The sequence below is a fragment of the Prenolepis imparis genome, unplaced genomic scaffold, assembly GCF_030444845.1.
Source record: "Prenolepis imparis isolate NDT839.2.m4 unplaced genomic scaffold, iyPreImpa1.0 SCAF_6, whole genome shotgun sequence".
Taxonomy (NCBI): domain Eukaryota; kingdom Metazoa; phylum Arthropoda; class Insecta; order Hymenoptera; family Formicidae; genus Prenolepis; species Prenolepis imparis.
Genome location: NW_028141164.1, coordinates 9676876 through 9699996, shown reverse-complemented (window position 1 = coordinate 9699996; position 23121 = coordinate 9676876). Strand labels below are relative to the sequence as shown.

Genomic DNA, 23121 nt, shown 5'->3' with positions numbered 1-23121 from the left:
GGCGCGGTCTCCGACGTCTCTCTCACTTGCAGCTGTGCAAATCGCTGCCGTACGAGTAATGAGCATGTAAATGAGACATATCACGAAAAACAGAAGAAAATAAAAAAGACGAAAGGCTCTACCTTCTCGCCGCGGGGATCTCGAACGATCTCGCTTTCTTTTCTCGAATCTCACGCCGACCAGCGAAAAATTATCCCAACTCGGGCTCGACCTAAAAACGAAACGCGAATCGTGTCTCTCTCGCGCGAATATTCTCTTCGCGGTTCTGTTCGTATAATAAACGCGAAAATCCACGAATGTCAAACTGCCTCGTTCGAAAGGCCATATCACGCTGCAACGTTTGACAGCTCGACAGCTTTGGAAATATTTTGCTTTTATTTCTATAAAAAATAAATGATAAAAAATAAAGGTGTGAATTTCTTGCAAATTTAAATCAAGATATATATATTTAGATTTTTGTAAAAATTGTATTTAAAGTTTGATGTTACTACTTAACAAGGAGAGTTTAAATTAATTTTGAATATCTATCGGGCGTAAACGCTTCAAGTTTTACGAAAGAGATTCGGCAGTTCTCACTGTTCAACAGTTAGAACAATTTCCAAGACACACACACCCAAGATCAATTTATAAGAAAATTACATCCGGACACAAAGATCAAAACAGCGGACCAGCGAGTGTCGATGTGGCGAAACGCGATACAATTATAAATATTTCTTAGAATGACGATTACATAACGTAGAGGAAGAATCATAATAACGCTATCGGTCGCATTCGCGAGAAGTCAAAGGCGGTATGGAAAAAAAATTCTGTTTCTGATTTATACGTATTTCGACACACAGGAACGAAGGTCGTAATAAGCTTATTCTCGTCTCGGTAACTCGGCGCTGACGAGACTACGGTATTAATCGGGGGATTAATTACATGCTAATTTTGCCAGTAAACATCGGCATACTTGAAAGCATGCCCAGCTCGCGCGATAAAATTCTTATAAGTAAATACGTATACATAACGGCTTTATCGCGTTCCCACTTCAACGTGCGGGAAAAATGTCAAATGCCTCGCATTCAAATCATCCAGGGGAATTGCTACAACGATATAATAAAATGTTCGTTATGTAAGGGCGAAAGGCGCAATCTTGCTTGAGCAGAGCTGTAATCCAAAGACCGATAATCATACATTCCCTGGATTTTCTTACGCGTTACCGGACCGAGCAAATGCGTGCACAAAACGTTGTTATTATTATTGCGTTATTAAATGCGTTACAACCACGTTGTTACGTTAATTAATGCACTATTTCGCGTTAAACGGGACGTTAAATTAACGTTTCGAAAATGAACCTAGTCGTACGACTGTCGTTTTTCTTGGTCCGCGTAAGAGTAGCTATTTCCTTAATCTTTCCTGTAATCTTGCAACGGTGACGTGACGCCGGAGGTAATGAAATGAAAAATGAAATCAGAAATGAAGAATTAATCAACGAGATTCTAACATTTCTCCGCGAAATAAAAAAAACAGCGGCTTTAATAACAAATGTACCGTCACCTTATTTTGCAAATAAGGATAGATTAGAGCGAGAGTGAAATAATATTTTTAAAAAACGAGATTTTATTCGATGTTTCTCTTCGCATAAATATGCCAAAGGGATACGAAAATATTTATGACGATTATACGGACACGAGATAGGATCCAGGGACTCTCGAATAGTTAGAAGCCAGCTGTCCTTTCTACTGACAAACTTATGGACAGTCCGGCTGACTTCAGTATCGCGTTTCCTCAGCGGACAGAAATGGATGCGATGTAGGTATATGGCGATTAATATTGTCATCTTCTAACCAAGGATATGCCGGAAAAGAGTAAAAGAGAAAAGTGCCTTCCGCTTATGGTATACACTGGCAGAAGCTTTTTCTCATGCGGGCTATTTTCCCGTAGAACGCTTTCCCTCTCTCCCTCAGCTATATCAAACTCAATTATTTAATTAGAGGCCTAAACTAACATGTATGTGTGACGTAATCTTTTGATAAATATATTCGTACATCACGTCGACACGTATCCTCGAGAGAGAAAGCATCAAAAGAAAATTATACGAGAAATACACAAAATTGTACGAATACACAAGAGACACCATAGAACATATAATATGAATTACATCGCACACTTTAAATAATTATTTTCACCGATTAGATAAAAATTTTACGCAATTGCTTAAAATAAATGTAGGTTTATTGCGAACTACTACTTTTTCGATACTGCCATATAAGCAAGGGAATAAACGCTAAATTATTAAAAGTTTTTCATTGTCAAAATTGAATTTTAATTAAACCGAAGGTTTGGCTTTTGTGACAGTCATCCCGTTATATTAAAAAATTTTATCGTCGTGACATAAAAAAAATACGCCTTTTAATAAATAAAATGTATTGAAAAAAAATGTGTTTTTCAATACAAGTGTAGAGTGAAATAATAGATAGATTGATGACAAGAGTGGAATCACGTTAATTAACAAATTGTGTGTTTATACGCAACAATAAACGACTTTAAGCCGGGATGTCGTCTCGTTACCAAAACTCATTTACATTGACCCTTAAATTTCTCTACAAATCTCGATGGCACATAGCGGAAGAAAAATAACAAATGATTCAAGGAGAAACACAGACGAGGATCCTTGTAATGCCTATCTGGTTGCGCAACCATATGACACGCAACGCGTGTTCGCGTATCGTACATACATGTTATCTTGTGCAACCGGCTTTTCCTCTTTTCACCCCGCGTTCAGTACATTTCAAAAAACTGCTTATTGCGAAAGAGAGAACCCGTTAGTGCTCTCGCAACCTTTGACATGCATATCAATAATCAATAGTGATGTATGCATTGATAATGCATTTTTTGAAATGCAGAAAATTTTTCGTTACATCTTTCAACGTCTTCCAATTCTCACTTTGCTCAGTTTTGAATCGTTGAAAAATTGAAAAAAAGGTAGAAGTATTTTAGCTGTCTCTCTCCAATTATCTTATTCAATTAAAGATTGAGAAAAAAACACATTTTCTTCTTTATCAATTCACTGGAAGTTGCATCAATTATTACTTAATATTATTAAAACTGTAATCCATTACATTTTTTAAATAGATTATCTGTCTAAAATAATATGAAGAATGGTAAAAGTTTCCGTCACTTTTCTTGACCTTAAAGACGCCTAACATTGTTTCGCAAATTAGCCTAATGTGGGTCGCGCGTAATTATAAACCGAGCCGCTAAATTTTATGGAACAACCGTAGGCATAATTCGCGGCCGATAATGTCTGTCATCGAAACTGCATCCAAATTATTGCACTTTCGCGACTAACGCTATGCAACTCGACTCATGCATCACTGTTATCGAATCACCAATTCAAATTCCGACCGAGTCCTTGAAGATTCGATCGCGCGTTTGCTCCGCGACACTGTGTCGCCCAACTATATCACCAAGTCACCGCACTCTCCTCTCGTTATTATCAGTATTTTGTATCATACTCGTGTATTGAAGACCCTAGCTCCTCACTTAGCTCGTGCCACCATTCATAGAGAATTCTTAAAAAATATTTTTATGAAAGATCATCCTTTACTTTTTCTATACGAAGAATGAAATAATATGTTTCGAAATTTAGCAGAAATTGCTCCAAAATGATATAATTATCTAATTAGAATAATTATGCTAGCATAACTGCGACATTGTAAAAGTTTTTCAATAAAATCGATAGCAGCATTCTTTGACAAATAATTGAAGATGTCTAAAATTATTAAAATTGATTTCGGATTCAATAAATTAAATACCCCCTATCATTATATTATTAAAAATAAATTAATAATTGTAAACATATTTTTTTTGTTTTCGTTACCCTATTTCAGAACCTACATTTTCAATTTCTCGCGAAAAGAATTCCGTAGTTCAGCTAAGGATATATACCTTTGCAATTCCCCAACAATAAGCCAAAGTAATATTTCACAGTTGATTAACTTTTCTTACTTTATGGTAGCCGATTTGAACAAGAGATAGACATACGTATTCCGGTTCTTTCCTAATCCCGCCGTTCGTCTAGAACTTTGGACAGCACATCACGATCGCAGTCACGCACGAGACGAGTCGGTGGTCCATTTGTCCAGGATAAGAAGAAAGAAAAGAAGCCGCTCTTATTATTAAGGAGGGAGAAAATGGAACACAGCTCTGGATATGTGTTTTCGAGGAGAGGAGAAGAGAGAGGAGAGGGTTTTTCTGAGCGGACAGTTATATACCGAAAAGCTGGTGAATCGTTCTCGGACCGACCAGCCGCGTCTCGACCATCTGCCCCCTCGGGCCCTTCTTTCTCCTACCTGAAACTCGTGTTCACCTGGCTGGCCTTTCCCCCACGTACTCTCGCCCCCACCTGGCAATCAGTCTCGTTCATCTTATTTTCGAGCCATTCAGCCATTGCCACCGGTTCTCTGTGGGCCAAACGCTCGCGACGTTTCACGTGCAGAATCCTCAATGGAATTCGCCGTGGACGCGCTCCTTTTTGCGATACTCTCTCTTCCTCTCGAGGATTGTCAGGGTACCCGTCCTCGACGTATTCTTCCTCGAACGCGGTATGGTCAGATATCCTCTCGATTTTTAAGAGCGAATTATGTAATCGCCGCGACAGACGCCGGAAACGAGGAACGAGCAGAACGGAAAACCGCTCGATGATCGTGTGAAAGTGAATATCGCGCACGTTTTTAACCCATTAATATTCTAAATATATTAGTATATTTTTCATTACATCTTCTTTTTAACAAACTTTATTCCGCGTTATCACAACGATTGATGATAAATGTATTAATTCGGGAAATAATAATCGCGGAATTTATTTTTTGTTACTCGCTATTTTAAAAATCAACGATGACATAAAAACATAGAGGATTTCTCCTCAGAATCTACTCGAGAAGAAAGCTAAATGTTAAACTGTTGGTATGTAATTTTATAAATTTTCTTTATAACTTTTAATCGAGCCTCGATCAATCAATTCGACATCTCGAAGATTAGCACAATAAGCGTCGTTCTCGATGCAACTCAATGATCGCGATTTGGTACATCGACGAACCGACTCGCCCCGGCGTAAACGTCTTCCGGTGCGTAGGTACACCAGGAAGCGTAATTAAGCTTTTTTTTTAATACGTAATTGCTTCTTCCGCAACAGCGCGATTACGACTTGCACGCCGATTACAAAGTCGCACAATGGCAACTAGTGCTCGCATTCATTTCTACAGAAGATGTGTCAAGACATCTCTTTTTTCTATCGTCACATTTTTATTTTAAATCCTGCGCGAATATGAGTCTAATCATTTATCGTGATTTTTTATTTTTTTTGCTCTGATATTTATGTATCCGAAAACAAGAATAAATAAGTCTATAAGTTTACAAGACGTAGTTATATTATCATAATCACAAGAGAGAACGACATTTGTAGATTATATATATACCTATACATAAAGAAGAAATATTTATTTATAAATTACATAAAAAATCAAAATAAAGCATCTTCAAATAAATATATATTAAGAAATAAGCCTTTCCTATGGAAGAGCAGATATTTGGATTTACATTGTTTTGCTTCTCTTAAGTATGAATCTTATCCTGTCGCGCCGAGTTGTCGCGCATCGATGAATTCATTTGATCGAGCGATCGAGCTTCTTATTTGAATAACTCGCGGTGCAATGAGAGAGAAAGAGAGATCGACAATGCACATTGATGGCGCAATCTCGATTTTTACCGGCATGTAATGAGATGGTGATCGATGGCATTCTCTCGTCTTACTGGCGGAATGATTATTTGTTACCGCGATCTATTCCACGTCATCATCATCTACAATATGCATCCGTAAACACGGCGTTCCTTGACACGACATAATAATAAATCGAGGATTTTGCAATAGGTTCTCTTAGCACACCACTTTCACCCGAAAAAAGGCACGAGCAGTCATAATATAAATGTGAATAACTATCTTAAATTACTATTTCGATTTTTATCTTATGTATTATTTTTTCATGAATTATTGATCTAAATTAATATCCTAAATCACAATAATAAGATTAAATGGAAATCATACAATTTGTTTTTCTCAACATTTTATATATTTATAGTAAGAGATAATAAGATTCAAGATAATAAAGTTTTCTATTAAAAAACTTTCGTGTGCAAAAATCATATCATGGTGAAATGTTTAGGCAATGACGAAAATAAAATGTTTCATTTTCTCCGCACAACAAATATTGAAGATAATGGATGAATGCAGATAACAAAATCTTATCTAAAGTAGTTGCGCTTCACAAATGTCAAAGTCTCTAGTTGGAAGAACGGAATTTTATCATAAATTAACAGTTCAAATGATATCAAAAACAACATTAATCTTCTTGAGGTTCTCAGTTTTATAAAATAATCTATTGATGATGTTAAAAAAAATTTTAAAAACAAAATCCCAAAGGTTTCCAACACTTTTCTATGAAATTACAATGGTAATCATCGAATACATCGTCAATTCGAAATGACGAGGGAAAAAAAAATAAATTGAAAAAAGAAAATTTACCTTGCACAGCGAGAAGAATCACCAACAGACCGAGAATTCGCGGCGGCAGCATCTTCCCACGTCTTCACACCTGCGCGTCTGTCTTCAGAATTTTTTTTTTAAACCACTTGACAAACTAATGGCACACAATGCGCACTATTTTTTTTCTCCCTGTCCGTTCCGAATCTCGCGAAAATTGACTTTTTCGCCGCGGTCGTACGATCCTTTGTTATCGCGTGGATTTTGTAAAAAAAAAAAAAGTATGCGTCCGATTCGAATCGCGGAAATAACGTACTGTCGAAGGTACTGTCTATCGATGTCGTCCAGCTAGATACCAAATACAAACTGAGCGAAGGAACGCGCGCGGTATACGAAGACCGACAGAATCGCGCCTCCGGCTTTTTACGGGGATTGCGCGAGCTGGCTGCGCAGTCGATTGATCTTCCGGTTGTGTATGTGTGTATACGTGCAAGTCACGTATATTGTCACGTGTGTACGAGGCGTCACGCTTCACGTTAAAGTCTATCTTATATCATGGTTTGTTTAACAACACCGCAAACTCCATGTTATCACTGTTTATGCTAAGTTAAAATCTATGTACGTGCACGTTGTAATAAAATAATATAAAAGTTTTAATATAAAAAATAAATTGTTTTTTAAGAATTTTTTAAGAGATTTTTAAAAGGAAATATTTAAAAAACATTTGTGCAGAATGACACCTGTTTAAACACAGAATGATTGAACAGCGTTCGATTAAACACATTCAGATTCGACACTTGATTGAACACAGATAAATTATTGAATACCCCATGAATAAGAATTGGGAACTTATAATTTGATTTGCGAATTTGATAATATTTATCTCACGTTGCATGGAAAATTGCAAACCTAAAACTGTAAAATTATGCAATTATGTAGACTTCGTTTCGCGCCGAAATTAATCAAGGAATTTGTTCAATTGCGATATCAAATTATTACGTGTCTAAACTGGATATACTCACTTCTATTTGATTGCCATTAATATTGCACTAATATTTTATCTTTGCACAGACACGTGACACGCATATTTTTAGATCGTATCTGAGTCATAAAAAATCATGATAAAATCTACATACGTAAATCTTTGACAAGATCTTGATCTGGAAATGCTATTTTATAATAGCATTTCCAGATCAAGATCTTGTCAAAGATTATATCAATTTTTCATCAATATATGTTACATGTTTTATTCTATTCATTTTGTGTATTTTATCACCATTTAAATTGTGATTTTTGAAATTGTAATGAGTATTTTAAAATTATATAAAATTATATAAAATTTTAAAATTATATGAGCAATCGAGCAAAATGCACATCTTCCAATTTTTTCGGTACATCTTCCAAAATTTTTTCGAGTTAAAGAGACATGCCCGCATAAAAATGTGTATCAAAACATGTAACAATTGCAATTTGTAATAAAAACTTGATGCAATTTATTCAAATTTACTCACGTGTGTGTATTGTAAAAACTCTTTTAAATTTTATTCTAAATTATATTATTTTTTGCCTCTTCTTGCTATCTAACGTCAATATAATATATGCCTTGATACGATAAATCCGTCGTGTAGTCTCACCAATGTCGCTGTAAAAACAGGAAAATGTTAGTAGTAGGTGTAAATTTTCTCGCGAAGACTCTGATGCATATAGAATAAACGCAATAGCATACCAACAATCGTTTGTGCATATACCATAGACACGATTCATCACGTGATGAGCACCGCCTTGCAGAGAATCTTCCTTCGTCTCATCCATTCATTCTTATTGTGCAAGATACGATGACGGCATAAAACGTTTAATTCCGAGCTTTCTGTACAAACACCGACACCACTTTTGCATTGCACGAAGGACGACGTGTCCTTTTAACTCGAAGGCTACGTTCGACATTCCTCCCATTCGTCGCGATCTGAAAAAGAAAGAAAAATTGTTAGTCATTGACACGAGATTTTGCACAACGCAGAAAGAATGTGCTGTTAGTTTAACGATCCGTTAACAAGCAACTCTCTTTTATGCATAATTTCATAACTATATCTAAATGGGCATTCCTTTAGCAAGTAGAATCACATTTTTGCATAATGTGCATATCTTTGAAATTAATCTTTTTTTTTTCTTTCAGAAATTAATTTTTAAATTAATTTTTTTTTTAAAGAGATATTTTATTTTTCTCAATTTCTTTGAGATTCTTTTGCCACATACATATATATTTATTCTAAAAATTAAAATTGAAACTTGTTTTCATATATAATCCTTTTTATAAACGTTTATTTAATTTATTTATATTTGCAATATTAATATTAATAATTATATAAGCAATAACAGAAGAAATCATAAAACGGACTATTATATATTAACTTTTTTTATTGAATATTTGATATTCAATAAAAATGAGCCATCATATCGAATATACATGAGATATTACGAGTCACATATTACGACAAGTTTCTCCTTTTGGTACAAGTTATACTGATATACATCATTATGGTATTGTGTCACAGTAATATATTATACATAGCTTATCAACAGCGTGACTAATACCGCAAAAAAATAATGATGTCATGCATATATGACAAGGTGCACATTTTATTTGAACAATAGTGTTCGACCGACAATACGACTTATTTTTCCATGGAAAATCACTGATCGCTCACATTTTTATGAGAAATGCCAAATCCGGTCAAGATTTAATTTTCTTCGCGGAATCTTTACGCTTGGGGAAATTTAGGAGATTTAGTTTTCAGGAATCACAAAAGAAAGAACACATTCTTTTATCATGAATAATTACTTTTACCAAAATAGATATATTGTCATACTCTACACGAAAGGAAAGAACGTTAGATAAATTCAATCGGTATTGACCGCAAATGTATGAATAAGGTCGAGTATGATTCACTCGGTCGCAAATAAGCAATTGTAATTAACATCATCCTTTCACGAAGATATATGTAATATCGTGCAAGAGTAAAATTAACATCTGAATCGATCATTTTTAATCCACTTCTTGAATAATTCTCAATGCGCAATGCATTTAAATATAAATAAATATATTTCATATATTTTTAATATTTGCATGACGTTAATGTTGTAATTTTCATCTAATAAATATAAAGTTAGTAATTATAAAATTAAATCATTATACGTAATTTCAAATACAGTGTAATTGTCAGACAAATTAAACTTAAGAGATTTATGGGAAATATATGATCTTAAACAATTATTTATATTTTAATTTTTCAGAAATATTTAAGAAAAAAGTTATGTATAAAATTTTAATGCAAGAAATATTTTCACACTTGCTCGACACTGATTAAACGTAATGGAAAATATTTGAAATTTGCATTCATGTGCCAGGTGAACAGCACTTGAATTTCCGGTTACGATAACAAAACAAGGCTCTTACTTAGAGCAGCTATCATTGTTCTAAAAATATCTTATAAATATTAATGCAAATCACGAGTACTAATGAATTTGCAAATATAACTAGTATAAATAAAATTCAGCAAAAAAGAAAGGACCAATGTGTTTACACCCTAATATATTAATATTTATCATATTGTCGTATCTGGATAACTATAATAAGGATATAAGACAGTTCCAACGTATGTTACAAATATACGTACTTACATAATTAACTTGCAACACATGACGACTGAACTTCTCAAGGTTATATTCTACAATATAATTTTTATAAATCACTAAGATAACATAAAGGGACGGACGTAATATATTTGTGACTCTAATTAAGGAAATAATTATTGTCCTTAAAGATCGCTACGAAACCTTAATAATTAATTTGGATTTATGTCTCACTTCTAATTCTTATTATAATTTAATAAATATATTTCTTAATTAAATGAAGATATTACGCGAAAAAAGCTTTTTGAGATCTATCATCGCAAAAAATATTAATGATATATATATATATACTTTTTAATATATATATATATATATATTAAAAAGTATTAATATAGCGAGCTAATTAAATTATAAAATAATATGTTATAAAAATTAAAATAGCAATATGTTATAATACATTATCCTCGATTAATATTTTTTGACAGAAATCAGCTGATTAAAGCACTAATTTGCTAATTAAATTTTAAAATAAAAATATGTTATAAAAATTAAAATAATAATATTATAAATAATATGTTATAATATTATAAACTCGAATAATATTTTTTGACAGAAATCGACTGATAACTGTCAAAAAATATTAATCGAGTTTAAAGTACTATAACATTTTATTTAAAGCATAATTTTATTTTATATAATTTTTATTACATACTATTATTTTAAAATTTAATTAACAAATTAACGTTTCAATAAGCTGATTTCTGCCAAAAAATATTAATAAAGAAAAAAGATAAATAAGGATCGTTGTTCTCTATAACTTACAGTTTGCTTAATTTTCGCGAAAAACATTTAAACTCTGCATGCAAAGATTAAGTCCTACATCAGGCCTAGAACATTTTCTGTGGGCGCGTTTTGAAAGTCTTTTCGAGGACTACAAAACGAGCCCACAAAAAATGTTGTACGACATATGTCATAAAAATTATACAGGCCTTAGTTTTTGAAATTAAAGTTTAAACATTTTTCGCGAAAATTAAGGCCTGTGTAAGTCGTAGAACATTTTGTCTTTGGGCGCGTTTTAAAGGTCTCCTCAAGATCTACAAAATAAGCCCTCAGCGAATGTTCTACGACTTACACAGGCCTTAATTTTTTAATTCAAAGTTTAAACGTTTTTCGCGAAATTTAAGGCTTGTGTAAGTCGTAGAACATTTTCTGTGGGCGCGTTTTAAAGTTCTCTTCGAGGCCTACAAAATGAGCCTACAGAAAATGTTGTACGACTTATGTCATAAAATTTAAACACACACACCTAGATTTTTGTCCGATTCAGATTTCTAAAATTTATTTAATATTTTGTTTTTTATGATTGTGGACTTTCGATTTTTTTTATAAATATAATTACGTTATTAATTTTTAAGATTTTATACGTATTACATAAGTGCTATATTTTACTTTAAATAAATTTAAATAAGAATAAAATTCAAAAAAATAAAAAAATTTTAGAATTTGTTTATGAAAGTTTATTCACTTTAAATTGATACTAGCTTAATTGCTTGTATATATTTGCATATCTCTTATTTTATCTGAAGAAAACTTTATATATGACTTAATAAAACCACATTTTATATAGCTATATTTAGGTTTTAAAATGTTATATATAGGATAATAATTATTATAATATAATAATTATATTATATTATATAATAATTATTCTCATATTGTAATACAAAATAAATCTGCATATTTATATCGATATATAAAAATTGTTGATATAATTAAAAACAATTTTTTTTTTAAATGAGAATACTGTTTATTTGCAAAAGGATGTCAGTGAAGCAATCAATTTTTTAAACATTATCATTTGCTAATTTATCTTTTGGTACACCAACCAACAAATGATTCTTAAGTGTACATGTTTCCGGAACTAGTTTTGCAAAATAAACTTTGTATTCAAATTGTTCAGCAAACAACTTTCTATCTGTATCTACAATTGTCATACATCTATAGCCTTGTTTTGTCTTAATATTCAATTCTTCGTGTGTTTGATCCGCAGCATGACTTAGAAACGAGTATTCTTTATTACCAATGCGCTTCTTAAAAATATCGCTTCGCGGATACGTTAATTGATGACAATCCTGTAATGAGCCATAGCAACACGGGCAACTCACGAAAATCGCGTTCTTTCGTATACAACATTGGATAACTAAATCTGTAGCTAAACCGCAAGCGTGTAATGATGTACCGATATCAAAATCTCCTTTGAAATAATCTAAATTACATTGGCAAAACTTTACATTCGTCAATTTTAATTTTTGGACCCTCTTCTTAGCTCTATTTAAGGATTCTTCTTTATTCTCTAAGAGAATAATCGTACAATCAGGCAATAAGTATGCTATCAATATTCCTAAATGTCCGCTACCTGAACAAAAATCTACGATGACGTCTCCCGCTTTCGCTAATTTCAGAACGGGTTTGCACAAGTTTTGCAATTGCTCTTGCTTACGCTGCAGTCTCGCAGGTGGCAATGAACCGCCTTCTGGTGTTGCGTCAAACGGTACGTCGGACCAATTCAAGTTTATTTCTGTACCAAAGGGTTCAGCATCGAGCTCCATTGAAATATTTATGTCTTCAATTAATTGCAACGAGTGTTCTATATCTTCTTGCTTCGTGTATGCGTAATTTCTGGGCTTGTACCGTTTAGGATCACTTTTGTATAAGCTTTCATTTACTACAGCTGGAAATATATACTCAAGCATACTTAAATCATGGGTCTTTAACAGAGGTAAATAATTTAAGCATTTCATTATAAATTGATCTGTCAACATCCTATTGTACCATTTAACTGTTAATGGTACTAATTTTAACATAGTTTCATTTGAAAATGTATTCAGTAGAATGTGCATACACACAAATATGATTATATCAGCTAACGTAATGTATGTGCCTTCCGCATACGTATGTTCTAGCAAACCTGTCTCATCCTGTTTAGCTACATTAAGTGCAGCAAATTTTTTGCACATTGTATACTTGTATAAATTATGCAATTTAACTGGTTGAGACATGTGACGTTCAAATCTAGCTAAGCTAATAGGTAGTTCAGGTCTATCTAAATCTTTTTTATCTAAAAATTTCAAAGTTAAAATCAGATCAACCTCACAAAATTTAGTCCATATGCTCGCCTCTGAACAGGCCATCAAACAAGAACCTTTAAATCCTAATAACTTATTACAATAGTGCATTGATTCTGCGCTTACATCCTTTACAATTTGCCTCAAGACTGTACACAAACCAGCTACACAGCTGTTTTCATTTATAATAATATTTGGTAATTCACACGAGCTTGCATAATAAGGTATTTCGTTCACATTTACAATTTCATAAGCAAAATTCGAGAGATTTATTATATATGCTTGTTCGCTTAAGTCTTGCTTGGTCGGTATTAGCTTGATGTTAATCGAAGATTTGCAATATTTTATGATAAATAGAGTTATTATCGTTTCTATCGGTGCAAGACATGAGTCCGCTATAGAATATATTGCTAAATACACCTCACTCATCTCTCTCTCTTTTTCAAACATACAAAAACACACAAATATAAAAATATAAAATATGCAAGACACTTACTTCAACTTTTAACAATACTTACACACTAATTCGCAATTGTTTCGCTACTTTTCTGATCATTCTCTGTCTTAATATATTCTCTCTCCAATATGTGCTAAGACAAGAAATGATGGCGGAAGCAAACATAAAACCTTCAAACTTCCAAAATGTTCTTTCTTCTAGCCAAGCTACTTTGTCACAACTGTAATATAAAATGTACACATGTGAAAACACAGCATTGCTATATAAATATATTAAATCTTATCAATGTGCTTTACCTTCTTGTTATAGTTTCTCCACTTTTACACTTTAGTACTTCCTTGTATCTTGCATGAATACAAATGCCAATACTTTCGCTGGCAATCTCAAAAGCTGTGCACGGATGACATTCGAATATTATTTCATACTCATCATTCGAAATGCAGGAGGAATTATTTTCAAAATTGTCAACATAAAGCTTATTTGAGCTGCTCGTCCAGTGACTCTCAATAATTAATGCCAAAACCGTTAATCTGTAAAAAATAAAACAAAATTATTAATTCTTGTTATCACGTTTTACTAATTGTACGATTTATTGAGGAATTAATAGATTAATATTTTAATAATTTCAATTTATACTGATCACACTAATGTATCATTTTACTACATTTTATACATATTAAGTTATAACTAACCCTCCTAAAAATGTAATACCTAGCAGCATTCGCTTCTTCGTACAAGACTCAATCATTTCCAATTTCTATTTCTTCAATCTAATTATGTTAGAAGAATCAATAGGAATAAACTTGATTTTAGACAACTTTTGGAAATTTCATGCAATAAAAGCGCAAAATTCTGGAAGAAGATTATCCCAACCTCGACAACATCTTGTATACATAAATTATCTAACCTCTATATTTAAAGAGAAGGGTTCTATCGTGTACAACATATTATACATAGTAGGGCAACTCTTTGTCGGCGCTGGTGCTGGACAAAATCGAGTGCGCGTGCGCAAAAAAAATAACTAGATTCTCTATCTTTTCGGTCGCGCTACCATCTATATATACCGCTACGTCTATGATTGTACGCCTAGGAGCTAAATGCGCATTTTCATGCGCGATAGCAGACCACGCGATCGCCTAACCTTAACGCGTGATAAGCGGAGCAGAGTGCGCCAGTGTATATCGCGACTTCCTAATGTCCGTAAATATTTCCTGACATTTTTCACAGAGAACGACGGTGTGTTTGATCGCGCGTGTCCCACGCACGAGGGAGATCGTGACTTTTAAGAACGCGCGTGATAATAATTAACCCCGGGTGTCCGTATATCGTTATGTTCTCGAGGAAATCGTCGCCGATCACTATAGTTCACCGGTAGCGAGACACCGAGAAAGAGAGAAAAAGACAGAGAGAGAGAGAGAGAGAGGCAGGAAAAATTGGGAGATCCTCGTCGGCAGCTAAAGACCGCGAGTGGCCAGTGAATTTTTTCCCTCGGATTCGAGTGTTCTAAAAGAAATCCATCAGCATCTCGTACCCCTCAGTGTGTGCGGAAAATAATATTGAAAAAAAAAAAAAAAAATGAGAAAGTATACGTCAAATTCGTTCGAGATCAATTGAAGCCGAGCTGTCGCGACTCGTTTTTTCCCCCCGAATCCGCCGAATTTCACGTAAAATCATATCAATGTTCTCTCGTATACATCCCGATACAAATTCCCTTCCCCTTCCCCGACGACCTTAGTGCGTGTTATTCGACTACTACGCCATTCAGGAACCGCCGTATTTAGTCTAACCCAAGAGGAAGAGAGAGAGAGAGAAAGAGAGACACACGGATGTGATATGTCTAATGTAGCTCGCACCCTTTCCTCGAGAGGTTCGCGATCGTGAAGGAATCCCGTATCGGCGACGGCGGCACCCTTTGGCGGGGACGGTGGATGAGAGTGGAGGGTGACGGGTGGCGACGACGACGGCGGTGGTGGTGGCGGCACAAGGGGGGGAGATCTTCCGCCCCCTTCGCGAACCAAACGCCGGTAATGAGTGTTTACACTGCGAGCACGCCGAGCACCGCGGTATCACCGGCGACAAATACGACAATAGTGGCATCGACGACGACAGCTACGGCGACGACGACGGCGACGGCGACGACGTCGACGACGACGACGACAACAACGACGACGACGACGACGACGACGACGACGGTGACGGTGACAGCAACGACGACGACGGCGGTGACAGCGGTGACGACGGCGGCGGCGGCGGCGGCGGTGGTGGCGGTGACGGCGGCACCGGTTACGACGACGACGTCGGCAACGACGACGACGGCCACGGCCACATTGTCCAGTTTCATCGCCGCGTCGCCCGAGACGAGCGGCTGGATCGAGTTCTGCGACAGACACGCCCGCGCCTCGGCCTCCGACTTCGCTAAAGCGTTCTACGCCTACGTCAATCTAAATTTGCGCGAGAGCGCCTGCACCAATCTCTCGCATCACGACTTCCTCCGAAAGTTCGTCGAGAGCTTCTGCGAGCACTTCGAGAATGAGTATTTACGTCAAGGCGTAAGGTACGTCTTGCGGCGCAATTTGCCTGGTTTCTGGATCTTGTTATGTGGTTGTTTTAGTGTCGTGTGGAATTATTAATAATGTTTTAAATGTCGAAAAAAATAAACAATGAAGTAATCACTCTCATATATATGCAAATAATAAAATTAACTTATTTATAAAATAAAATAATTATACTTGAATAATTTATATTTATGTAACATTTTTTTTCTTGTTTTAAACTCGTATTGAAATATTGACATATAAATAAAAATCATGTATACATAAAGTGATTCTTATTTATATGTCAATATTTCAATGAACAATGTAAAGTTTTAAAAGAAAAAAATGTTAGATGAATATATTGTTCAAGTTTTAGAGTTTGATTTTATAAATGAAATAATTTTTATAAAGAGAATATTCAGAAAGTCAATGTCTGTTTTTGTTAATATGTAAACCCATAGATTATTGAAATTAGCCTTTTTTTGAATTTTATTTTTCTATAATGCAAAGTTATTTATTACAATTTTTTACAAAATATCTTTCTAAACTCAAAAGATTTCTGTATACTAAGATTTACTTATAGTTCATGTTTATTAATATTTCTTTGTGCAGTATGTACATTTTTAGATAACATTTTCTTACAACAAGATTGGATAGGACAAGGATTTCCTTGGCATGGTCTCTTCAATCTCCTACTTGAATTTATTGATTTTTTTTCTAGCAACACTTAATCTATTATATGTGACACAATATGTGTTAATAACATGATCTGCAAGCAAAGATACAAAAAGTATTTAAACTTATTCAAACAACAAATAATATTTTTCAATAAATGCAAGAATTATTTTTAAGATATATCACAGTCTGTATTACGATGTCATTTTGAACATTTTTTAAAATTTATTATAACTCGGAAAATAAAACTTGAATTTGTTGAATATGAAATATTCATTCAAAATATAATAATAAATTAAATATGCAGATGTATAAATCTGCATATTCGTTTATCTATTGTATAAATTATACAAATAAAAATATGAAATGTGAATAGGCAAGATACTTACAATAATTCAAATAAAAATTATATACTAACATTATATTAAAAAAAGATAAATAGGAACATCAAGTTTTCATTTAATATATAAAATGGTTCATAATCCTATTTTTATTGTATATATATTATTTTATATATACAACTTTTTTTCTCTTAATTTTTTTCTTTTTAATTTTGTGATCTTATAGTTTACTTTTAATATTAATGTTAAGTTTTTCTTATCAAATGTTGCATATTGAAATTACATTTTCAGATATATTTTCTTATATTTTTCAGGTCGCTATCATTGCATGATACTAGAAGTATAGCATCCAATGAAAGGGATATAAATCTTGCAAGCCAAAATGCTACTAATGCACCGGTCCGTGCGTCGTCTCATGAAGAATTCAGCGATTATTCTGAACATGAAGGAGAGGCAGTATCACCGAAACCTGCTCATAAACCTTTCTTTCGCAGATTATCTTTTAAGGGACTTAAAAAGGGCAAGAGTTTCTTCCACAAACAACAAAGTGACGAGGTGGAATTATCCATCGAACATCGCAAGGATAAACACTCAAAAGCCAAGTTGTCGAAAATCATGGTAGAATGTAGGAAGGAGGGAGTTGTGAATCTTATGATAATCTCGAAGGACAACATAGACGGGTCGCAAAAGATGGAAAAGTCACGATTAGCATTGATAAAGGCGATCGGGGGATACATGTTGGAATTTTACGTCCCGCCGAAAGCCGTAAAACCACGAAGCGGCGTCTTTTGTTCCGCGATAACGGAAATACGGGAAACCACGGCGCTCGAAACGCCGGATCTCGAGAACTCGTTCGTTCTAAAGACTTCGAACAAGGAATTCATCGTGGAGACGATTGACCCGAACGACTTGAAATCGTGGCTGGCAACGATCAGGTACTGCATGCGAACGGTGCAACAGAGTTCCAGTGCACCCGGTTCCGGACCGGGTGATTTCTTAGGAGATTCCCTCGGCCACGGTTCATTGACTATCGGATCTAATAGCGATCGATTACGAGCCAACTCGGCGAGTAAGACCTTTCGATCCGCTAGTCATGAACACGGCGACGACTTGCAAGGAAATCCACCGGAATTACCTCCAAGAGGCCGTGATATACGTAGTAGCAGTAACCTAGAATTACGTTCCTCTCAAGAAATCGAACAAGGTAAGCGATAAGTCCGAGCGCGAATTATAAGACTGATTTATTGTCGGGCAAGTAACTGAAATTCAATCAAATTTATGTATTCATTTGCTTACAGTGTCCAATGCAGTGTCTAATGAAGACGAGGCGGATTTATCGATTAATTTACGACAATACCCATGGTTTCATGGCACTCTTCCTCGTTCCGATGCCGCGCAGCTTGTATTGCATAACGCAGGTCACGGTCATGGTATATTTCTGGTTCGACAAAGTGAAACTAGAAAAGGCGAATATGTATTAACGTTCAATTTTCAAGGAAGAGCAAAAGTAATTAATTACAGTTATTATTTCTTAATGTGTGTGCTTCTTCTTCCAAATGAATAATATTTTTACACACTCATCATTATTGTTACAGCATTTACGGATGACACTGAATGATCAAGGTCACTGTCGTGTCCAGCATCTATGCTTTCCTACGATATACGATATGATAGAACACTTTCGTCAGAACCCGATACCTCTCGAATCCGGCGGGACTGCGGATGTTACTTTAACGGAGTTTGTAATAATAGCGAACCATACATCGCGATCGGGACATCATCAGGCGGGTGGCTCGAATGTGCAACAGTCGCAAGAAAGGAGACCTCCGGCAGCTTTGGAGCCTAGAGAAGTAAGAGTTTGCAGTGGAAGTCTAACTCCTCTTGTGTGAGCGCGAGTGGCCAACACCCACAGTCTGAAGTCTAATCTACAGACAGTGAGTAGATAACCAACTAAAGCGCCCATATTTATCGTATGGTCGATGATACAAGACAATTTGATCGGTGTCTCTGCATTTCTGTAAACTTGCTGTAAATTGTTTATGGAAATTTGTATAGATTGATATACAAAGTTAAATTATGAACTGCATCTTATTTATGTACTCTTCTTGACGAGCCACAATATTTGTTATAATTTATTTAATATGTTTTTAAAAAATTTTTTAAAGAAATTATATAATGTATTATTAAAATTTCTTATGTGTTTATAATTTTTTCTAATTTCCTTATATTCGAGAGATACGTAATGTTACTACACACACACAATTACATTTTTTATTTATTTATTATTTTATAAATGATTTTTTTTATATTGTGAATTTGTATATCATTCGCCTAAATATACAAAATTATTACCATGTGATAAAATTCTTGTGAAGAGTTTGAAATAATATATAAATGTGTAAAATATTCAAAAAAAATATGACCGTGGGACAAGGAACTCGCTGTTATATATAAAAGCTTTGTCTTGAAATTTCTGGTTTGTTTTATTATGTTATAAAAGATTTATATATTTCAATTTTTTGTGTCGCAAGCAATATAGGAACGTTCAGAAATTATTATATATTGAAATTATAACATTACAATAATTTAAAAATAAAACAATATAATTTCTACATTAGAAATTTATAAAAAAATTAATATGTTAAATTAATATTAATAATGATATTAACAGATATTTTATATATTATATCATACACATATTCTGGACGAGAAAGATCCTATTTGCTTATATGCTTATATCTTCCTACTCTACAAGATGTTAAAAAAACTTCATGTCAATATTTCTGATAGTAAATTTAAAATTTATAAAATACAGAGTATTGTTATTAAAACGTAGGACATAATTTTCAAATAATGGTAAATTTAATCAAACATTCAAAATGTTAGTTTTTTCATACTATACTTTTATTCCCTGAAATATTGACATGTATCTTTCTGACATTTTGTATATGTTTTACATTACTTACAAACCCAGAAACTTTAAGAGAAACTTTTTGATAAGATAATAAGATTAAGAATATGTGGGAACTTATGAGATATTAATAAAATAGGTACGCACCTATGGTGGTTCTATAAGAACGCGCGTGGAATCGTTGGAGAGACTAGAGCAACAGAACACTATTGCGGAGCAACAGGGCTCGGCTTCGTCCACTGGCAGAGCAGTTCAGAACACTTACAGTTTTCTCTGACGTTGGATTCATTCTAATCCACCATCAGGCTACAATCCAGTTAGTCCGACAGACTGAACATAAACAATATGATGATGAAGTAACCGCGAAGTTTTTATTTCCAGAATTGCGTCACGCCATAAAAACTACTGTTTGACAAAGCGCATCATTCTATTAGTACAAAACAACTGCATTTCTTTTTTTGGAATGTCTATCTTCCAAATCATGGATTGTGTGTGCGTGTAGCATTTGACATTATACAACTTTTATTATGATTTATTAGTAACATATTTACATTGCATTTACATCGAAAAATATTAAGAAATAGAATAGACTGCCGAGAACAAAACGAGTCTCAGCAATAATCATTTCATAATATTGTGCACAAATTATCTCCGAGTTACTTTTTCCCCTAGTAATATTGCAGCATATTTTCCACAGAGCTCCCTTTCGCATGTTCGTATGTATATCTACGATTCGTCTTCTTGTCAAGATTGAATTACACGGTTTCCTCATATATTTTTAAAGAGAGAAGGGATATATTTTAATGAGGAGACTGAAATCTCGTTACGCGTCGCTTAACTAATTTATGGTATATGTACTTACATAAAATTACGCTTAAAAGAGGACATACACATGTACACAGTTTAGTAAGGAATGATAATTCTTTGAAATTGCAAACTATGAACTGCCATGCAATCCCCATTCAAGTCCAGCATCCCAAAGACTTAACAAAAAGTACGCCAAAACAAAAAATTAATACTATTAAATCCTGCTTTATTACAATTACAATTTATTATTGCAAAATTGCATTTTAGCCACATTGTCATTGGTCCTGATGCTTTGTAGGGCGTTAAGTATAATAGACATGCCCTTTAATCTCCATCGAGATAAACATAAAATATTACACGATACTTATTATTATCCCAGTGCATATAAATTTCTCCATTTGTCGAGCAAATAAAAAATGGGAGAAAGAGAGAAGCTATATTATCATCCTGGATAAATCGAAAGGGAAAAGTATTTCGAGCTACAGTAAGTATGGTTCCATGTATCCCTGCAGAAATAGCAGCATTATATTCGATAAGCGTATCAAGAAGTGTATTAACGAAATGTGTATTAATGATTAAGAAATTATTACTGATACTGTAGAGCAATATGACTGAGTGTGTGTAAAATTAGATTATAGATAAATGTATGAATGAGTGATACATGTACGATATAGAGAGCAATGATTGACAGAGTATCTGATTTGTGAAAGCGAGCAAAGCAGATATTCTCAATACGAGCCGAACTGATTACTGTGATAAGATCTTTCATTTGCACAGGCGTCTAATAATCCCGTTGCCGTCCGCATACCAGTCTTATCCATGAAAATCACACTACAGAAATAACAGGGAAAATTTTATCACACACGTGTACATTTTAATCGCTTATTTGCCATCAAAACTTGTATAAATAGAATTTCCATTGCAATACTAAAAAAAAGAGAAGAAAGGAAGAAAAAAATTGTACGAAAATTATAGTTGATCTGGAAAAAAAGAAATCTATATCACAAATTTACTCTTTAGCCAAAATGCTCGCAAGATCATGCTGTAAGTAGAATGTAAGCTTGTTCTTTGTATATTTAAAACGCAGTTGAAACGACAGTCCTGAGATATTACAGAGTCTGACAACTAGGCATTCAATAAAAATACTTTTTTACCTTATGTTAAGATACAGAGATGAAAATAAAAATACTGAATTCCCTGAGAATTTCGTAATTGTCTAATATTTTAATTCTTTACAGGTATATAATTACAAAATGTACTTTTTATATCACGATGATTATTAAAATGAATTACTATAAAAGTTAATATCTTACACACAAAAGATTTTTAGAATATCAAAATTAATTCAAAAATATCTTCACAAATTTTTAATTTAAAACTGAAGAAATGTTTTAATTTCTAGAAAAAATATATTGCAACCTATGAAAGAGCAATCTGCAAATAAAACACTTATGACACAAGTATTATATGTACATATGTGAAGAGAAGTAGTTAAATTTAATATTTAAATATAAATGAAATTAGTTTTTTTTTTTTTTTATTTTTTTTTATTTTTGATATATAATATATATCAAAAACTAGCTAGAGCTTTAATCAATTACAGTTTTTAAATATTAAAATTTGTTTTAAATATTAACAGACCCTAGTTTTGACAGAAAACATTTTACATTTTGAATAAATATTATCTTTATATTTATATATATATATATGTATATGTTTCTGTAAACGGCGTATATAAAATTAATTCATCATATTCTTTACCACTTTCTTTGTATTAAATAACTAAATATGTATACATTGGCTTATAAAAATCAGATACATTAATTGTCTTCCAGAAACGCAGTTGTTTTTAATTTTTTATCTGATACGAAAGTTGATTAATTATTGCATTGAACCATACATATATATTGTTCTAAAATTAGGACCTGTTACATACAATTATTATTACATATCACAAAAACACTGAATTAAATTATTAACAATATTATATTTCCGCAGTGATAATTTTATTGCAATATTGTATTAAAACTGTTGTTTTAGAAATATATTAAATTTAAAAGATAGATAAGATATTAAATTAAAAAAAAAATTATATAAATTTAAAAGAAATATATTAAATAT

At 33.4% G+C, this 23121-nt stretch overlaps 3 protein-coding genes across 8 annotated transcripts in view; 1 reads left to right on the top strand and 2 right to left on the bottom strand.

Annotated features, from left to right (window-relative positions):
- Window positions 1-6876, bottom strand: part of LOC145937617 (neurotrimin) — a 58316-nt gene extending 51440 nt beyond the window's left edge. The window contains exon 1 of the mRNA XM_083040779.1: window positions 6566-6876. Coding sequence (XP_082896905.1) covers window positions 6566-6617 — 52 coding nt within the window. The 5' untranslated portion in view covers window positions 6618-6876. The remainder of the gene's footprint in view (window positions 1-6565) is intronic.
- Window positions 6877-7045: 169 nt separating this feature from the next.
- LOC145937616 (glutathione S-transferase C-terminal domain-containing protein homolog) lies at window positions 7046-14666 on the bottom strand. Of its 5 annotated transcripts, XM_083040776.1 has the most exons (6): window positions 14425-14666; window positions 14029-14262; window positions 13794-13952; window positions 8250-8486; window positions 8035-8165; window positions 7046-7624 (listed from the first exon to the last, which is right to left on the bottom strand). In XM_083040776.1, the coding sequence occupies exons 1-4, from the start codon at window positions 14478-14480 to the stop codon at window positions 8342-8344; spliced, it is 594 nt and encodes a 197-aa protein (XP_082896902.1). In that variant the 5' UTR covers window positions 14481-14666; the 3' UTR covers window positions 7046-7624; window positions 8035-8165; window positions 8250-8341. The 5 variants fall into 5 exon arrangements, with proteins under 5 accessions (XP_082896902.1, XP_082896903.1, XP_082896901.1 ...); XM_083040777.1 differs by lacking the exon at window positions 7046-7624 and having other exon boundaries at window positions 7931-8165; XM_083040778.1 differs by lacking the exons at window positions 7046-7624; window positions 8035-8165; window positions 8250-8486 and adding an exon at window positions 13566-13712 and having other exon boundaries at window positions 14425-14663.
- A 150-nt stretch (window positions 14667-14816) lies between these two features.
- On the top strand, window positions 14817-22204 carry Lnk (SH2B adapter-like protein Lnk). 2 transcript variants are annotated; one of them, XM_083040771.1, is made up of 5 exons: window positions 14817-16286; window positions 17597-18486; window positions 18581-18789; window positions 18878-19132; window positions 20333-22204. In XM_083040771.1, exons 1-5 carry the CDS (start codon window positions 15661-15663, stop codon window positions 20468-20470), a joined length of 2118 nt encoding a protein of 705 aa, XP_082896897.1. In that variant the 5' UTR covers window positions 14817-15660; the 3' UTR covers window positions 20471-22204. The 2 variants fall into 2 exon arrangements, with proteins under 2 accessions (XP_082896897.1, XP_082896898.1); XM_083040772.1 differs by having other exon boundaries at window positions 18878-19216; window positions 20333-20474.
- Window positions 22205-23121: the final 917 nt, after the last annotated feature.